Source organism: Narcine bancroftii, chromosome 9, assembly GCF_036971445.1.
Source record: "Narcine bancroftii isolate sNarBan1 chromosome 9, sNarBan1.hap1, whole genome shotgun sequence".
Lineage (NCBI taxonomy): Eukaryota > Metazoa > Chordata > Chondrichthyes > Torpediniformes > Narcinidae > Narcine > Narcine bancroftii.
Genome location: NC_091477.1, coordinates 79,963,963 through 79,984,819, shown reverse-complemented (window position 1 = coordinate 79,984,819; position 20,857 = coordinate 79,963,963). Strand labels below are relative to the sequence as shown.

Below are 20,857 nucleotides of genomic sequence, written 5' to 3'. Positions count from 1 at the left end.
GAAATTGAGCAGTATCGGGTCTATTCAACCATCAACCTGAAAGCCGCATACCAACAGTTACCAATCCATTCCAAGGACCACCCCTACACTGCATTTGAGCCAGATGGATGGCACTATCCATTCCGGATGGTCCCTTTTGGCATCACTAATGGTGTCTTCCAGAGACAGATGGACAAATGGTCGGCGAGAATGGGTTGAAGGCCACCTTCCCTTATCTCGACAACATCACCATTTGTGGACACTCTCTGGAAGTCCATGAAGCCAACCTCCAGAGGTTTCTCCATACAGCCAAGGCCCTGAACCTCGCTTACAACTCCAGTAAGTGGTTCCAGATGAAACATTTGGAGATCCTGGATTATGTGGTGGAGAATAGTGTCATTGGCCTTGACCCAAATGAATGTGCCCCCTGTTAGATCTCCTGATCCCGAAGACATTAAGTGAAAGCATTAAGGAGGTGTCTGGGCTCCTTCTCCTACTACGCCCAGTTGGTCCCTCACTATGCAGATAAGGTCCACCCCCTCTTAAATACTATCTCTTTCCCATTGTCGGCCAATGCCCAGGTGACTTCTGACTATGTTCAGAGCTACACCATGCATGCGGTGGAGTAGAACGCACCATTCCAGGTGGAAAGCGATGCCCCTGACATAGCTCTAGCCACTACCTTTAACCAGGTGGGCAGGCCAGTTGCCTTTTACTCCCACACGCTACAAAGCCATGAGTTTCAGAACCCATCTGTGGAGAAAGAGGCTCAAGCCTTGTAGATGCCATCAGGCACTGGAGGCATTACCTGGGCAGCTGGGATCAGCAGCATTTATGTTTAATAATACAAAAAAGGGGGAAAATAAGGAATGAAAAGATCACTCGGTGGAGGATTAAACTCTCCACTTATAATTATTACATAGCATATAGGCCAGGTACTCTCTATGAACCTCCAGATGCGTTGTCACAAGGAAGCTGTGCCTATTGCACACACCAGCCAGTTGAGATCACTGCACAAAGAGCTTTGCCACTCAGGCATCACCATGGATCATTTTGTCAAGGCATACATCCTGCCCTACTCTATTGAGGAGATCAGGGAAATGACCAGATCCTGCCAGGTCCATGCAGATTGAAAGTCCCACTTCTACTGCCCTGTCGAAACGCACCTGATAAGGGCATCCCGCCCCTTTGAACGACTCAGTGTTGATTTCAAGGGTCTTCTCCCTTCCACCAATGGAAATGTGTACTTTCTCAACATTATTGGTGCGTATTCACATTTTCTGTTCGCCATCTCCTGCCCAGACATGACCATCACCACAGTCATCAGGGCCTTGCACACTATTTTCGCCTTGTTTGTGTATCTCAGGTACATCCATAGTGACCAGGGCTCATCATTTATGAGTGAAGAGCTACGCCAGTACTTGATCATCAAGGGAATTGTCTCAAACAGGATGACTAGTTAAAATTCCAGTGGCAATGGGCAAGTTGAGAAAGAGTACGCAACTGTATGGAAGGCTGTGAAATTAGCTCTCCGGTCCAAAGGCCTTCCAGATTCAAACTGGCAAGAAGTCCTACCCACGGCGCTCCACTCCATAAGGTTGCTCCTCTACATGGTGACTAATGCAGCTCCTGATGAGCTTATGTTTACGTCGCAGATGAGACCCACATTTGGGACTACTCTCCCGGCTTGGCTAATGGCACCAAGGCCAGTCCTGCTGAGAAAGTATGTGAGGAAGAGCAAGGCGGTCCTGCTGATTGAGAAGGTGCATCTGCTGCACGTCAACCCAACGTAAGCCTACGTGGCATACCCTGATGGCAGAGAGGCCACCATCTCGATCAAAGACCTAGCACCTGCCAGAAATGAAGAACCGATTCCTCAAGTGAGCCAGGAACTATCGAGTACCCCATTCAGGGTCCTTGAGGATATTGCTCATAAAGGGGTCCAATCCACCCCATGACCTGGGCCGGAGCTCATGAGACTCACTGACCCTGTAGCACATGAAGTTCAGGAAGCCCAGAGTCCTCCAGTACTGCAGCACTTGACCAGAACAACTAGACTCCCCTGACAGACTTAACTTGTAAATATTTGTAATGTATTAGTTTTTTTTTAAATGAATGGTCTCTGTTTTTCACCCACAGGCTCAATTCTGAAGAAAGGGGTGAATACAGTGAACTGGAATTCACTGTCTGTGCATTGTTCAGGTGGCTGGCTCCACCCTCACCTACCCCAATATAAATTCTGGTTTTCCTGCCTTACCTCAGATTCACCTGAGTACTATTGTGTCTACTAGCCATTGATAGTAGGCTATTAAAAGCGTGTTTGTACTCCTCACTTGTGCATTCAATCATGTTACACCTGTTTTTTTTTAAATGAGTGCATTAGTACAGATGATTCTTTTATGGTGTCAGAGCAGTCCATGATTAGTGGAAGAGGTTCAGGAGCTATTGAAAATAAACTGTTCTTAAACCTGGAGTGGGAAAAGGTTGTAACTAGTCTGTTGGGAATCCTTTGAGGTGTTGGCTTCCTACTTGAGGTAGTGTCTTACATAGATGCATTCAATGGATGGGAGGTTGGAGCTTTCAATGAACTTGGCTCTGTTTGCTACCTCCTGGAGCCGCCTTCATTCCTGGGCAGTCAAATTCCAAAATCAGGTTACAATGCAACCAGCCAGTATACTTTCAATTGTGCACCTGTAGAAGTTAGAGAATTCAATGGCCTGCCAAATCTCCTCAGAGTCCTTGGAGGAATTGATGTGCCTTTTGCATGGTTGCCTTGATATGATGGGTCCTGGACAGGTTATCTGAAATAAGGACTCTCTGGGACTTGAAGATTTTGGCTTTCTCCACCTCTCTCCCATCAATGCAGTCAGGTGCATGGTCCCTTGGCCTCTCATTCCTAACATCAAAAAATAGCTCCTTGACCTTGGTAATGATGAGAAGCAAGGTTCTGGTTTTGGTACACGCCAACCAGATTCTGCATCTCCATTCTGTATTCTGATGTTTCATTTCCAGTTATTAGGCCAACAATGTTGATGGGAACAAATTTGCTGTTGCATTGGAGCTGAGCATGGCTATTCAGTCGTGGGTATAAAAGGAATAGAGAAGGGAACTAAGGACGCAGCCTTGTGTTGGAGGTCAATGTGGATTATGTTGCTGCCTCACGTTTATTCGGTTTTGCTGATGAGTAATTCGATGATGCAGATGCCAAGGGTTGTACGAGTCACAGATCTTTTAATTTGATCACACATTTTGCTAGAGGATGGTGTTGAACACTAAGCTCCAGTCAATAATGTGCATGTTCATGTGGGTCTGTGAGGGTGATCTCTTGGAACAGGTCCATTTGGAAAAGGTGCTTGGGGAGTGATGATGTAGAAAAGCTTACGCTGGAGAGAAGGAAGTAAAGAGGTGGGGACCTATATAGTTGCAAGTGGTGAGGTAAAACAAAAAGATGGGTGGGGAAGAAACGTGTTTTGCTGTAGGGAAACAGAGTTTTGGGATGATTGAGACTATTTTACATCATTTGTACTGGTATCATAGTGAATCGGTGCCAATAATATAAGGGCTGAGAGAAATTTGCATGGTTGGTCCATTATTTTCTGTATATTTTAAGTGTACAATGTCTGCTTAAGAAAAATCTTTATTGCATTTCCATGAACAGTTCTCTTTTTTTGTCCTATTTAATCATTCCTTTTACAAATGTAATGCCAAGAATTCCTTGGTGAATGGCTGTATTTAAGAGGATGAAGTTAATGAATTATGTTATTTTAATGGTATGGATTGCATAACTCATTTCAGTCTTTCCAATTCAATGTGTTCTTTCATCTTAGGAGTCAGAGAAAATATCTCCATCATAATTTTGTTTTTTACAGTAAAATAATAGTACCCATATAAGCAACTTTTTGAAAGTCAGCCTACTCACTGACTGGTGCTTTAGTTGAAACTTGGATGGAGGAAATGATCTCTTTCTTTGTATATAATGAAAGCTCTATGGATCTGAGGTACAGGTGTACAAAATACTAACTCACAACTGTGTGCCTGCATGAGGAGAAATTACACAGCCCAGAAACATTTATAACCATGTATCCAAACAATGAGTCAATTACTAGTTCTTCAAAGAAGATTTGGTGATCTTTTAACGAAAGCTTCTTTCTTGTGCTGAGCTAAAGTTTAGTTTTATTATAAAACACCATATTTAACTGTTTTAATTGCAGGTAATGTAATCACTTAAAACTGTAGTTTAAATTAACACTTCAATAACTTGGAATACTTCAGATAAAATGTTTATTGCAAACCCCAAAGATTCTTCATACTGTTACTCAGACTTCATCGAAATAATTCTTGAAGTAAATTATTTGCAAAGGAATATATGCTTTGATTAAAATTTCCATTGTCTAGATGCACATTGACAGAGGTGGAGATGGTGAACAAATTTAAATTTGTGAATTCACTATCTCACAGGATTTTTTTCCTGAACCCAATACGCTAATGTCATCTTGAAGAAAGGACAAAAGTGCCTCTACTTCCTCCGGAGCTTAGTATGACATCACAAACCTTGGTAAATTACCACAGGTGCTTATTGGAAAGTGTGCTAACCAGTTGCATCACGGACTGGTTTGCGGGCATGATGCCACTGTGCGGAAAGCCCTGGAAATGTTAATGGAGACAGCCCAGCACATCACAAGCAAAACTCTCCCACCATTGAGAAAATCTACACAGAGAGCTAACGTTGGAGAGCAGCAGCGATCATCAAGGATCTACACCACCCCGGACATGCTCTGTTCTGCTGCTGCCATCAGAAAGGAGGTATAGGTGCTACAAGGCTCATACCACCTGGTTCAGGAACAGTTGCTACCCCTCCACCATCAGACTCCTCAATAACAAACTCAGTGAGAGACTCATTTAAGGATACTTACTTTGCACATTATTTATTACTGAATATTTATTTTTGTACTGCTTAGTCAATATTTTTTATTTTTTGTTTACATGTCTCTTTTTCATATACATTTTTTCTTGAGTACAGTTTTGTTGCACTACTGATAAGTAGAAATTCTGCCTGGCCAGCAGGAACAAGAATCTCAGGGATGTATGTGATGTGTATGTGCTCTGACAATTAATCTGAACTTTGAACTTGTTATGATTGCATATCCATATCTTTGCTCCAATATATTTGGGTTAAGAATTTTGAGTAATTGGCTTTCTGTAGACATACTCACAACATGGGGTTGTGTCTGCATTGCTACCAATTGTCGATTTCTACTGATTTCAGGTAATTAGCGACTTACCTGAAGTCTTCCAAACCAGAGTCGTCAGACATTATCAAAAAACAAAAATCATTTGGAATAATTTTACTCCAACCCAGTTTCAGGCTAATCTCAAGCCAAGACCCTGTGAATCATGCTTGTATCATCTTAACAACAGATCAACTTTAAAGTAAATGGATTCAATATAAATGTAGACGTTATCTTAATGTGCATTCCTTAGTGCTTTTCAACTTGCTATCATAAGAAATTAGTGCACTGTTCACTCAAATGAGATCTTTGAATTTTGTTCTGCTGTGATTAAATAAAAATATTGACCTGAGAATGTTTAATTAATGAGCCAGACTATTATTTGGACATTTACAAGTTATTGCTAATAATAGATTTCAGTGATGTGACCAAACAGTTTAACTTAAAATGTTAATTAGAATGGAAACTGCCAATTCAAATTTACACAAATCTATTGAGCTTAATTACTGATAATGGGATTTGTATTAAAGAGCACATTTTAGCTCACTATCTCTATTTGTTTTTATTTATTACAGTACTTTGTGTTCATAAAGTACCAGTACATTTTACAAGGATTTGGTTTTAGTTTTGCCTGAAACTTGGTCTTAATTGGTAAAGGGCATCTCTATGGTTGCAGATGGATTTTGTGTGTATCTGCTGGACATGGTGCGATCGCCTGCCAGATGCGTGGACTGCTGTTTGCTTGTAGTGAGAAAAAAGAGAGTAGTATATTTAAATGAATATTATTTGTCATCAAGATGCTGTATATCAGCAAACAAGTTTGATGGAGTTTACAAATCGAAGTACTGATTGAACCCAGTAATAACGAGAGCTGCATTTATCTAATTTAGCATGAAGTTAGAAATCAACTGTATTCTAGATTTAAAGTGAAAATATGCAAATTCTGCTTATTTTATCACTAAGTTTTATGATTGTTGGAGTTGAAATAGGAGTTTTCTTATTTTTGTCCAGTTCTGTCCAAACACCAATTCTTTTGAGAGTTCTTGGCAGGTTAACAAATATATTTACTAAATGATGCCAGTTCTCACTGGGAGGAATTAAAAGTTGTTATTCTTGTTGTTCACAGTTACCTTGTTGGACTCATTGTCAGCTCCTGGAGACTTGGGCTGGGTAGCATATCCTCCTGAGGGGGTGAGTATAATTGATTTCTAAATTTTGGAATAGGGCTCAGTTGAAGGATAACCTCTGAAACTAATTTCATGCAATCTGCTTTGAATTTTGATACTTGGACAATAGATAACTTTTTAAAATGAATCTACCATAATAACCCTAATGTGTGAAAATGAGCCTCTCAATAACTATGTAAATTACCATGTTGTATATTTTAGAACAATATTGCATGCCTTGCTCTCAGGCACTGAAATACCAGTAATGGAAAGTATGTTTGCTTCACCAATCCATCAAATGTTCTGATGTGTGGATTTAAAGTTACAAGAGAGGAGCAGAATGAAGAGACCCAACATTCCTTCCTTCCTCTCAAATTTCAAGAGGGAATTTTATGGTTTGGCAGCAAAGTCCAGAGTTCCTTGATCTGACAACTTTGTGAGCAAATACATATTTCAGATCTGAAACATTAAGCTGTCACAATATTTTAAGCAAGATGTTACAGATACCTCAACGCATATCCTGTGTACAGTGTATGAAATGCATTTCAGCGACTTACCTGAAGTCTTCCAAACCAGAGTTGTCGGATATTATGAGTTAAGAAGAACATGTGGGAATACGGCTACATTGCCTTCACGTTGCAAATTCATCACTGTCTCCTCATCATCATTTTCTCTCTGGATGTGTATATATGTGTTTATACGCACACGCGCACACACCTCTGAGAAGAAGCATACTTATTACAGCAAAGTTCTTGTCAAAATGTAAATGTGATTCAAGTAGTTGAGAAAAGTGAGAGAAAATACAGATATGTACGTTGACTATAAGTTGTTGCGATCCAGATTTCATTGTCTGAACGTGTTATGGAGGTAAAAAATCAAAGCAGATTTGAACAATGTATGGTTGTTTTCTTGAACAGCCATGAGCCACTAGGCTATTGGCTTAATGCTGGAAGATGAGATGAGAATGTTAGTTCTTTGTCTGGTACAGATATGATGGGCTGAAGGGCCTCTTTTGTTTTGGAAATGTGATGAAGCATTGGTAAAATGCTGTGTATTAATATTCACCCTGATATTCTCAATTTACTCATCATCAGATTTGGTTTCCTGAATATGCAATTTAAAAAAAATCTTGTCAAATCAGTTTCAAAAGATTCAATTATTGCCACCTATTTTTATTCCAATTATGTTACTAATCTATGATCAATCTTGGTTTCATAACAATGACAGGAATCCCTTTCTTTCACCTCTTCTGCTTCCCACCATGTTTTTTTTTAAAAAGTGCAGTTGATTGTTCTAAATCATTAGGAAGCTTTTCAGAAGGTGCAAGTTAATTAACGTTTGCGTGTCTGCAGGTTTGAACATTTACAAATCCAGCCACAAACTGACTCACCTCAACCTCTTTCCACAATTATAGCCATTTAATGGGCTTCAATTTTGAACCATCCTTTGTCAATGGCCCAACAATTACTTCATTTTGTCACTTTCCACTGTTTAAAAGATTAAAAAGATTCTTTTCACAAAAGCATTTATTAGCTTTGCCTCCTATCATTGAGGACCCGATGTTACTCAGATCATATCAAAAAGGGAAAATGCTGCAAACACTCAGCAGGTCGGGCAGCATCTGAGCAAAGCAGTGCCGAGCTAATGAAGACTTGAAGACTTCAAAAATTATTGTTTACAGCATGTTCAGTTTGTTTCTGATTTCCAACATATACAGATTTGTTTTTTCTGAACTTCACTTACCAGTAAGATGATGTTACCTGGCTATAGTCAACCTCTTGTATCTTGAATTTTGTTCAGGTTTAGACTTATCAAGGCACATGATGAGGCTACTCAGATGAGATTGTGGATGAGTTCAATTCTGATCTTGAAAAATCATGTACATCTTCAGCATTAGTTGAGGATTGACAAGTTGTGATGAATTGTTTAGAATTATCTTCATAGTTCAAAGTTTAGACTTGTTGTCAGAGAACATGTCACGTCCAACCCTGAGATTAATTTCCCTGTGGGCCAGGCAGAATTTCTACTTATTTCCGGCTATGAGTTTAAAGACCGAGCACAAAATTTAGGCCAACAGAATTGAATAATGCAGGTGAATTCCCATACTTCCCATTCTCTTCAGTGAAATGTTAAATCAAGGTGCACACAGACCCCTTGAGGAGATGTAAATGATTGAGTATGTTTATTCACAGAACCAAAGACTTGTGTCCTCCGGCCTATATTTATCTCTCAACCAACATGCTAATACAAATTATTTCATCATTATGATGTTGCTTCTTGTGGAGACTTTGTGTGCTAATTAGCACCTGTGCTTACAATGCACTTGATTGACTGGGGGCTTTTGGACATCATGAGTGTTGTATATTTATGCAGTTCTCCTTCTTCCCCTAGCTTGGGGACTCTAGTGTTTGTTTACTGTTCAGCTGATGCCAGTCACTGTGGGAATCAAACTCCAATTTTGGTTTCAGCAATCGTCATTATGTTCATTGTAATGTAACAGTCCTATTCCAAATTTGGTGACAAACCGTGAAAGAGAGCAAGGAAAAAAAAATTGGATTTATTTTAAGTCAAATTGCAAGTCATTTTGACGGGTAACCTGAAGTAAAATTCAGGGAAACTGTAGTTTATATTAAATTGCTGGAGAAACTCGGCTAGTCACACAGTGTGCTTTATTATAGCAAAGGTAGATACATAACCAACGTTTTTGGGCTGAATCCTTTATCAAGGAATGGGAAGCTGCAGTTTGGAATTGCCAACGGCCAGTACTTGCGATGAGTTTTGGAATATAGTTTGTCCCACTATCCAAGAGTGTTCCTGTGGAACCTTTCATAAGCCAAAATGGTGTAAACCGAAGAGGCAATTACCATTAATTTGCATGAAAATAATTACTTGAGTGTTCCCAGACCAAAAAAAAACCTAAAATAACACTAACATATAGTAAAAACAGGAATTATATGATAAATACACCACCAATATGAAGTAGAAATAATATATACTTATCAGAATCAGGAAGACAGCGAGGAGAATGGAAGGCCATGGTGGTGATGAAGGTATGTTAGGCTGGGTTGTCGGAAGTTGGGGTGGTGGGAGGTGCAGGAGACTGGGGCATAGGAGAGAGAGGAAAAGAGTCATCTACTGTATAAACATCTCATCATCATTTGAATCCATCACGGCAAGGCAGGTCATTAACATCTACACTTTCCTCAATGTCTGCCTGCCTTGATGTCGAAGTTCATCATCTGATGTGGAAGGCTTGATGCTGAGTGTAGTTCCTAGGGAAAGAGCTCAGCAGTGCTACCCTTGCTGCTCGGGGTGCACGCTGCCTATATAAACAGCTCTCCGCAAAACAAATGCTGAATGCTATTTTCACTTTTTGCCTTCTTTCACAAAAGCAAAGATCCTCCGGATTCCTTTCGCTTAGTGAAAACAGGTACTAATGTAGGCCTTTTGTAACAGCAAAGTAGCGTAAAGTGAACTTTTGAAAAGCAGGGGATACCTGCACCAGTATACATGGAAGGCTGCCTTTTTTTGCGCATTAACCCCTTAATGTCATTAAATGAGATAACCTGAAGGATAAGACAAAGGCACTAAACTTGACCCAAGCAATAGTAAACTGTGTTTGTTCATTTATTCTATACATTCAGTCCACTCTGTTTATATTTCAAAGCTGGCTTTTAATTTGGGTGGATTAATAAACACTTGAATGTGTGTCTTTATTAAGAAAGAAATGCATTCAGTAAATAGCATCTATCTATGCATTCAATAATGTATCTTTAATCCAAGATATTGATTGGCATCTAAAGGACATTTTGATTAGGCCTGTAGTTGGGGTCACTGTATTATTCTATGTAATATGCAATTAAGTAGAAACTCATTTGGTCCAGAAACATAATGAACATAAGAATAATCTTCACTAAAGACTAATGTTTTTCTTTCCCTCTCCCAAAGAAGTCAATGTATGCAAGCTTGTTCACTCATAACGGGCTTTGCAGCTGGATAATTGATGTAGCAATGATGTGCTGTTTGATTAGCTTCCACTCTTGGGATTGGCGTGCCCACAATGCAGAGAAATAACATTCAACTGGTGGGCTTTGGAGGTTGACATTTACTGTATTGGATCATTTTGAAGTTGGCCTCTCACTCCCAGTGGCGTAGCTAGGGAGTGCAATCGCTCCCCATGTGTAAATTTTTCAAAAGTAGCATATTCACCACCCCCCCCACCCCCCGACGTAGCTGTCCACCCCCACTCCAACACGGTCCGGTCCGATGCTGCCAAAAAATCAATGCAGTCCATCTTTCAACCACTGACTCACCTTCTGGTATGTGTTATGCTGCCTTTTTGTATGTGCTCGCTCCCTCAACATTAGAACCTGGCCACGCCCCTGTCCACTAACTCCCATTTATTCGACTCTTGTCTTCAGTATCCAAAACTTGAATTCATGAATATCAGTAGCCCCCACCCATTGATTCCAAGAACTCAGAGACTGGTTGCCCCTGATAATTGGACATTTAGATAATTGCATTTAAATTTAGGCTTGAAGCACGGTAATGGGCCATTTCAGCCCACAAGCCTATACTGCCCAATTAAGCTACAACCCCAGGTATGTTTTGGAAGGTGGGAGGAAACCAGAGCCTCGGTGGGGGGGGGGGGGGTGGCTGGAAACCCATGCTGATTTGGGAAGATTGTACAAACTCCTTACAAACAGTGTGGGATTTGAACCCCTGATCTGATAGCAAGCGCTGTGCCACCATTGTGCTAACAGACATGCTAACCACGCTGCCGGTGTTTAAGATACCGGCAGGATGGATGGGGATGAATTTCCCAGTTTCTGCTGGCAAGCACCTTCTGCTTGGTAGGAACAGGGCATTTTGGCAACCCATTTTTCCCATCCAACTCCCACCTCTGTGCCCCACCCTGAGCAATATCAATTAGGAGTGTGCGGGGGGGCTGGGTCAAGTTGAGCAGACCTACTGACTCAGTGAGGCCGGCTGGTGTAAATAAGAACTACATTTCCCAGGATGCGATGCGCACAGGTGGCCAGAAACCAGAAGTAACATATGATGGGGGTTCTTGCTAGAAGTCGGTTGAAGCAGCTCAAGGAAAATGAACTCAGTTAAGTGGTTAACCCACGTAAAGTCGTTTTTCTTGAGAGAACAGGTATCAGAAGTGTCTGGGTGAATAAGAGAGGTCAATAGTCTATAAGCATAGATAAGTTGCGTCCTCCCACACTGATGCAGTTTACTGGCAATCTAGCTGATAATTGGAAACACTTCAAACAGTATTCAACATTTATTTAGAAGCTGGTGGAATGGGAGAGACTAATGGAAATTGGAAGCCATTTATGTTTCTGTACAAGATGGACACAACAGTGCATGTGATTGAAAACAGGTAAGCAGTCCACCAGGAGTTTCCCAAAACAACAACCAAGCAGAGTGGTAAACTCAAATAGCAAATGCAGCAGGTGGGGAGGTAGACCTATTCCAAAAATGTGTCCTGCTCTGGAAAATCCTGCTATAAATGTGGGAAGAAGAATCATTTTGCAAAGTGCTAAAAAGCAGGGGTTACCAAGAGAAAGGTTCACACAGTGGACAAAGAAATCGAAGAATTCTTCATGAATTTGCTACAGACTGCTGGTAAAACAGAATGGATTCTTCCAGTGATTGTGAATGAGACACTAATTCCATTTAAGCTTGACACCAGAGCCCAGGTGAATCTGTTATCTATGGATGATTACAAGACCCTCACCATAAAGAACAAGATTTATCCTGTGAAATTAAAAGTGACAGGTTACACTGGAAAAAACACTCCAGTAAAAGGGGGCTGTATGGTGACCTTCAATCACAAAGGGCGGTATCTAAAGTCACAACTGCTTATTGTAGAAAGGAGAGTGCAGCTAATATTGGGTCTGAGTGCATGTGAAGAGCTTGACCTGGTGAAAAGAGTTTTTATAGTGGCATCGCAGACTGAAAATGAACACACAACGCTCGTGGAAGATTACACAGATGTCTTTGAGGGGCTTGACTGCTTATCTGACGTACACAAGATCCACGTAGATGAGACAGTGGCTCTTGTCGTCCATGCATGCAGGAAAGTTCCGTTTCCACTGAAAGACCAACTTAAACAAGTACTAGCAGAGGAATGGATGAAAGTCATGAAGAAAATTGAAAAACCGACATGTTGGGTCTGCTCACTGGTCATTGGGCAAAAGAAAAGTGGAGTATTGCATTTTTGTCTGGACCCAAGAAATCTCAATAAAGCCATTGAGAGGGAGCATTTTAAATTGATGACACTGGAGGAAATCAAGTCCCGGTTTGCAGGTGCCAAGTAATTTAGTAAGCTTGATGCATCATTGGGTTTTGGCAGATGAAGCTTAATGAAGCAAGTTTGAGACTATGCACTTTCAATACTCTACAGGAAGATACCACTTTCTTCAGCTACCACATGGGATCTTGTCCGCACCAGAAATCTACCATAAAACCATCTGTGTGACCTTTGAACTATGCCTGGTGTTGAGACCACGATGGATGAGATCATTATATGAACATGATACGTGACTAAGGCAAGTACTTGACACAGAATGTCAATTTGAAATTAAATAACGAGAAATGTGAGTTTGACATAAAGACACTGACCTTCATAGGAGATGTCATTATCTGAACAGGGAGTGAAGCCTAACCCAAGACAGACATCAGCCATTGAGAATTTTGTGAGCCGTCAAGACAAAGAGAAGGTAAGATGTTTCTTGGGGACGGTGACTCACATGGCTGAGTTTATCCCTCGTCTGTTGACTGTGCCAGCACCATTTAGATCATTCCTTGAGCAGAAAAAAGAATGAGTGGATATGGTCACACAAGCAAGAAGAGTGCTTCCAGGCTCTCAAAAAAATGTCCTAATAGAAGAGCAGGTACTGAAATTTTATGATCCAGGTAGATGCACCAGGATCTCGGCTGATGCATCCCGAAATGTCCTTGGAGCAGTACTACTGAAGCAGCATGAGGATGCATCAAAGGCTTTAACAAGTGCAAAAGCCAACTATGCAGATGGAGAAAGAGCTTCTTACCAGCACTTATGCATGTGTAAAGTTTCATCAATGTATTTTTGGACAAGCTTTTGAAGTGGAGATAGATCCTAAACCATTGGTCTCAATTATGTCCAAACCACTGAATAACTGTCCCTTACTGCGCACGTTGATAAGGCTGCAAAAATACGATGTGAAAATGATCTTCACACCAGGAAAATATAGGTTTGCCAATGATGCACTGTCTCGAGCAGTCGACAAGAAAAGGAACGACCAAGAGGTTAATGCTGAGATAGATTCCTATGTTGACATGAATATCACCTCATTTCCAGTATCCTGGGATAGAACAGAGTAGATCAAGAAAGCAAGAGAGACAGATGAAGCAATGAAAGAGTTCAAAGATATAATACAGAAAAGATGGCCTGCAGCTAAGAATGACCGTCAGGATTACTGGGCATGCAGAGATAAACCGTCAGTTGTGAAAGATCTAGACTTCGAAGGGAACAGGTTTGTGATTCCAGTGTTGTTGCACAAGGAAATGCTCCAGAAGATGCATGAAGGGCATCTTGGTGATGTACTGTCCAAGAATGAACCAAGACATAAGCCAGACCACTGCTTCATGCAAAATATGCCTTTCCTATAGACCAAAGCAGTAAGCAGATCTGTTTACACCACACCCTGTACCAGACAGGCTGTACTTTAAAGTTGGATTAGATTTGTTTGACTGTAATGGGAAGAGTTGTATAGTAGTAACGGGCTATTTTTCCAATTCCCTGGAGGTAACAACGCTGCAGTCAACATCTAGCAAAGCAATTATCGCTTTCATGAAAAATGTATTTGTGAGGCATGGAGTTCCTTGTGAGGAAGTATCAGACAATGGGCCGCAATTTGTGAGGAGTGAATTTGAGTCCTTTGCCAATACTTGGGGGTTTCAGCAAGCAATTTCAAGCCCACATCACCCAAAGTCTAATGGCCTAGAAGTGGTGAAGAGCTTCATCCTCAGATGGACAAGAGGATTTCCACAGAAGTCTAATGGTTTACAGAAGTGCAATGGCCTTTCTTCGGTCTAAATGCTGATGGGTCAACGCATGCAGACCAACCTTCCAATGCATAAAAATCTATTAAGACACAAAGGAGCACATAAGGTCAAACAGGGTAAAAAAAAAGTAGAGAAAATAAAACTCAAAGTGTTACATGACAAGACTGTAAAAAGCCGACCAGTCCTGAAGCCTAGAGTTCCAGTGCAAATCCAAGATCACAATTCTGACACATGGGCCTTGCCAGGATATGTACAGGAGGAAATAGATTCACGTCCCTACCAGATTCAGACAGAGGGAGGGACACCTCTGAGAAGGAACTGTGTGGATGTAAGACCACAAGCTGTTACTTGTCAGTACACAAAAGGGTCCAGTACAGGAAGAAAAGGAGTCCACAGAAAGACACCAAGTCTAACGCAGCAAATAGGAACACATAGCAGACTAAAAAGGACTATTATACCACCTCAGAGACTGATTGAAAGCTGCTGATTAGAAAGAGACTGGTCGTGGAATGTAGATACTTTTGTTTTTGTAGACAAAATATTGTGTTTGTGTTTTTGTTTGCTTTTTTAAAAAGGGGAAAGTTGTTTTATGTGTGTAAATAAGAACTGTTTCCCAGCATGCAACGTGTTTGGTTGGACGGAACCTGGAAGTAACATATGACGGGGGATGTTGCTGGAAGTTGGTTGGAGCAGCTCAAGGAAAATAAAGTTGGTTAAGTATTAAACCCACATAACGTCATTCTTCTTGAAATAACATTTCCCATCACAGCTGTTCCTATGATCCTCTCCCAGACACCAGCCTTTGTTCATTTCTGACTTGCAAGCAGTTCTCAGTACCAGAATGTTGTCCCAACCTCAGGACTTCCTCTAATGCAAGTGTAACAGAGTTGTTTTTTATCTGTACTTTTATTTTCTATATTTAATGGGTTACTTTGTGGATTGGACAGGGAAAGATGTGCACCATTTTGAAACCCAGATACAAAAGCATCTACATTCAGTCATAAAACCAGTGTTATTGTTCTCCATTGAAAGCCTGAAGCAATGAATGTTTGCTAAGAAGGACACCTGTTTAAACAGAAAGACATCTGATCAAACAGGAGGTGATTTGCCATAAGGACTTGTGCTTTTAGGAAAAAATGAAATTAAAACTGTTCTTCAAGTCAGTCATGTGATTAAGACATTTCAAAAAGCAGATTGAGTATCATCAACCAGATTGATCTGAAGACACAAATGGAGTGACATTCTGTGAGACACTGCTGTTGTGTTCTCCTTGCTGGGGAGAAACAATGATTTGCTGTGGCTATTGTAATAGTCACTTGTGATTGACGCATATCTGGGTAAAGAAAGGAAGATCATTTTTGCATTTGGATCATGACCATTTTGTCTAAAACACTTGCTGGAGTCTGTAAAAACCATTGTGGAGGTCACAAGCTTCGTAAATCCTACGCAAGAAAGGGGCAAGTTGTGACAAATTATTCGTATGAAGAAACATTTCTCTGAAGGCAACTCAAAAATTTGAGAGTTTTGAGAAGTCTGTCTTGGCATCTTGACTACATAATTACTTCTGAAAAACAGTTTTAAAAATTCTGTATTTCAACACAAGATTTCTAAGACTGAACTTTGACTTTTCAGAATTGTGCCCAAGCTGTAATGGTTTGCACAATCTCTCTCTCTCCCTCCTACTTTCTCTCTCTCTCTCTCTTTCTCGATGTGTGAATATACTGTGACAATCTCTTTTGCTGCCTGATTTCCACTCATTTTAATTCTTGCAGTCAAATCCTAGCAGAACTCAGCCACAGAAAGTTTCTTCTGCTAGGTTCTGCATTGCACGAATAGACAAGAATAGAATATCCATGCTATTTAAAAAGGTAGAGTTCAATAGTTCAGCCATCATTCAGCCAATAGTTTTGTTACGGATCAGCCATCCCTTGAGTTTACCTCCAATGCAAATGATAACAAAACGTTTGCTCAACTGTGTCATTGTATCCTCATTGTAAAAAGCCTTGCGTACCTAGCAAATAACTGGTTAAGAGCTTATCACAACACATTAACAACCTATTGTTTTTTCAATCCATTTTGTGGACTGGGTCACATAGAATTTGGTGCTATACTTTATCTTCAGGCAAGACCAAAGTATGACCAGCATTAGAATTCTGCATCCAGTATTCATATGATGGAAGATGTAAAGGATTGAAGAGGAGAACCACATGATTAATTACCACTGCGAACTCTTTAAGTAACCAAGCACAGACTCAAAAGCTCAATGTCTGTTTCCTATGTCATAACAATTCTTTGAATTATGATACACACAAGAAGCTGGTTCTTCAGGTAAATACAAAATAGTCTTTTCATTATGATTTGATCAGGTTTATAAATGAGTGAATGGTCCAGGTGATTTTGTTGGTAGATGAGGAATGTTGTGCATCACATCGGACTATACAAGTAATGAATCTGCAGCCATTTATTCTTCCAGTTTACAATTGTGTTTGAATAGTATTTTTGTATTGCTGCTTATTCATTCAAATATTGCGAGTAATTTCCATTGTTTAATCCCAAAATTCTTGTTCAAACTTGTTTCCCAACACTAAACCTGAAACATTATTCAGTAACTTTACTAAACTACCATTGTCTCCATCTCAATTTCAGAAGTGAATTTGCAGGAATGCTTCTATGTATCTGTGCATATGAAGGCAAAGAGATTTCCATGGTTGCAAAGATTTCGCTAACTAAATTTTTTTTATATATAATTTTTTGGTGGTAAAAGGAAGTTCCTCCTTTACAAAGTAGCAATAGCCTGTCCAACCGACATGTTGTTGCCGCTAACTAAATATTTTAATAATTATTCATCCTAAATGTAAGTAGGGAGGAAGGACATCTTTATCATTGCTGTTGTCTTTCCTGAATTGGTACAGTTAGCGTGAAATTAAACAGTATTAGGATCGCAGGCTTTGTATTGCAGGTAGAACTGAATTGATTACTGCTCAACAATATATTTGTAATATATTGATCTCTTAGAATGAAGCTTCACTTAAGTGTTATGGCTGAGACCTTAGTTTCTTCATCCTTGCCCTAATTCCTGAAGGAATCCATGATGGGAGTTTTGTGCTTGTGAGAATTCTCATGTGTAATAAAATTACCATCAAACTATTTCCTCCAACCACTGTTAGAGATCCTTTGGGGGCTTCCTTAATAGAAAAACTTCAAGCTGACCACAGAATGAAACTAGATCCAGATCAACGGTAAGATAATTTTAAAAGCCATTTTTGTTCCTCACTCAGCTTTGACGCTGGCTCACTGTTCCCCAGTTGTATCCTGGAAAATAAAATCTCACTCAATCTGGAGCACTGGTGTTTTACTTGTATTTGTCCATTAGCAACTATGGGATGCATTTACCATTACTTTCTCCAGAGTGTCCCTTCTGTCCTGGACCCATGTATCAGCAATTCTGAGAGAGTGCTCAGTCTGCCTTCACTTGTAATGCAATTTAATATAAAAAAAACTCTGTTACCAGGAGCTTCTCAGCAGGAGTCTCACTGGGTCTTAAAATTAGAGCAGACAAGCCATGGGCAGTATATTGGTTTTAAATAATGCTTGTATCGCCAAGCACCTGCAGATGCCCATCCTACATATTACGATTTTTTTTTTTTTAAAAAATGAATTTTCTCCTCATGCTTTTAAGATTCACAAAATTTGTAGACATAAATCAATCCCTCTTACCAGATTGGGAAACAAAAAATGAATGTCTGCAATTACTGATTTTGTTACCTGGTCTGAATTCTGTCTCAAACAGTAGTGCGCTCTATTAAATCACAGATATCGCCAAGTGACTTGTCTGGCAGTAAAAACCTAATTTTGCAAGTTTGATCTAGAATTCACCTTCACTCCAGATTTATTTTTCTATTTTATTTTGGACATGATTTGAGTATAATCGGGAATTCCTGCATTGTACTACTTTTGTGGCCTGGGTGTTAACTAATGTGGGTTCTGTAGGCACGGGGTGGAATGTAGTAGGATCCAGTATTTTGAAGGGAAAACTTTTAGCTCTGTCACTACGATACCTGGTGATGAGATGTCGCTTCCAGTTTTAATTTAAAAAAAAATACTACACACAGAGGAGACAATTCAGCCCATCTTGTCCACAGTGGGTGAGGAAAAAGCTACTTGGTTTAATGCCGCCTTCCAAAATTTGTTGTGTAGGATGCACAAGTCACAGCTCTTTTGCGTAAAGCCTCCTCTCCTGCACCATCTCTCCAGCCCACATTTTCATCTGTTCGTCCCAATTCATTTGCACAGGGAGTAATCTAGTCATTGCTAATTTTAATGTACCTGATTCTTGATTTATTTTCTAATTCCTTTAAAATGCCCTCAGCAGGAGTTTGACCCTTTCTACCACTGCTGCCAACATCAAAGTGGACCATTTTCCCATCCCCCCTCCAGGGTTCTGCTATTGCTCAATGTTATCCTTGAACGTGGGATCAGCGAGCAAACTTGCTGTTAGTCTTGAGGACGGGGTCTGACAGCAAATGTCAACAATTCTTCTCCTACTGTTGGTCGACCTGTAGAGTTCCTCCAGCAGATTATATTTATTCCAGATTCCAGTGTCTGCAGTCTCCAGGAAACTTTCCATCTTGGAATTGCTTCCACATCCACACAACTGACTTTCTGCTGGTATAACCATACAATCCTGATAGCTACAGCCTTCTTGACTTTTCTCCTTCCCTGTACAACTGAGTCACCTGTGGTGTTACTGTTTTGAGTCTATCTGCAATCCCCTGGAGAATACACTTTCCACTATGTATTTTCTGGTTAGAATGCTGCCTTTGGGAGGGGTACAGATGGTATAAATTTGCTTGAATTGGGCATTATTTCTCATTCTCTCTGCCTCTGTGAAGCTGTGGGGTGATCACTGCAGAGGTGCACAAGTCGCACTCAACTTTCCAGGTGTCCTGGAGTAAAGACTGCTGTCACTAAAGCTCTTTCACTTGCACCTCCAGTTAAGAGCTGTACTCTTGTCTTGTGGAAGTGTTGGGAACTGGATTCCCAGAGGACGGCTGCTCTCCGAGCCACTTTGGAAGCCACAGTGTTCTCTGGGGGCACATGGAGAGCAGGTTCACCCTTTTCTGGTGGATGATAGAAGATCTGCTGCAGTATCTGCTCCACCCTAGTAGAGGCAACCAAAGAAAACACTTGAGAAAATCTTGCAACTTTCTGAAGATTGAATTTCTTGAGTTTGGTCTGATGGGAAAAATGTGAGGATACTAAGATTTTTTTTCCCCAAGAATACAAAAAAGCAAAGAGAATGAATTCCATTCAATGGTTTTGACAAAGATTGGTTTAACAATCCTGCAGTATTTGTTATCTCCTAATATGCAATTGTTGGTGAAACAATGGCTCACTTTCTCATGTGAAAATCCATATTCTTTTAGATTTGTATGCATGCAAAAACAGTATGTAATATGCAGCGAGTTAGTGTGACCCTGACTTCAGGCTACAGTATGCAAATGAAATTGGTGGAATACAATTTACCGAGAAAGAAAATTGTAATGCCAGATGTAAACCTTCTGTTGCAGCCTGAAAAATATGCACCACGTTCTTCAGCTACTTCTAAGTGGGAGCCAGGAGGAAGTTGTTGAAAAATGAATGTCTCTCAAATGAAACCCATGTGCAAAAGTCAAAATGGAATGCTTGAGGGATGTTCTGCATTGCTCACTCAATAGTTCGCTCACCCACACCTGTTGAACTTGGATCTATATTCAGTGGGCAGTCACTGGCCTGGGTTCAAGAGCTCTGGAGTGAATCTGCATCATCATAAAGTTGCCCTTGAGGCTTTTGTGAAAGAAAGAATGTTGATCTTTATCTTTTGCCTTTGCAAATTGTAGATCAGCTTATTCTTTAAATCATGGTTCTTGGGTTTGTCTCACCAGAAGTGAAATTGCATGTAGGAATACTCCGTCAATGAATCTTGCTTTTGATTTGAGTGAGTTAGTTTGCATTTTAGGAATGAAAAGGCTCAACCAATTTTCCCATGAGGTAGACAAATATTATTCATTTTGAACAAGACATTGAGAGTTAATTCACTCAAATTATAATGAATGTTTAAACTGATGACTGTACATAATGAATGCACTCAATAACTCCTAGCTTGTGTTAGGAAATTGACTATAATTGTAGTTGTCTGCAGTGAAAGCATACATTTGATTGTTTTACTGTAAGGTTTGCTTGCGGGTGAATGCCCTTGCACATGTCCGTTGCAGAGTAGTAAGAATAAGCTGAGCAATTACTGTTGAAACATTTGTCTCATCCCCACTTATTTAGCTGGAATAAAGAGAAGTCATCATAAAGACACAACAGAGCATAACGCACATTTTCCATATAAGAGATGCAAATAAATGTTGAGCTTCAATCACGGGGTGGTGGAGGGGCAGG

General features: G+C 40.2%; 1 protein-coding gene across 1 annotated transcript in view; it reads left to right on the top strand.

Annotated features, from left to right (window-relative positions):
* The window catches only part of LOC138742321 (ephrin type-A receptor 3-like), a 337,908-nt gene that overhangs the window by 16,513 nt on the left and 300,538 nt on the right, over positions 1-20,857 (top strand). Inside the window, exon 2 of the mRNA XM_069896585.1 lies at positions 6,334-6,398. Coding sequence (XP_069752686.1) covers positions 6,334-6,398 — 65 coding nt within the window. The remainder of the gene's footprint in view (positions 1-6,333; positions 6,399-20,857) is intronic.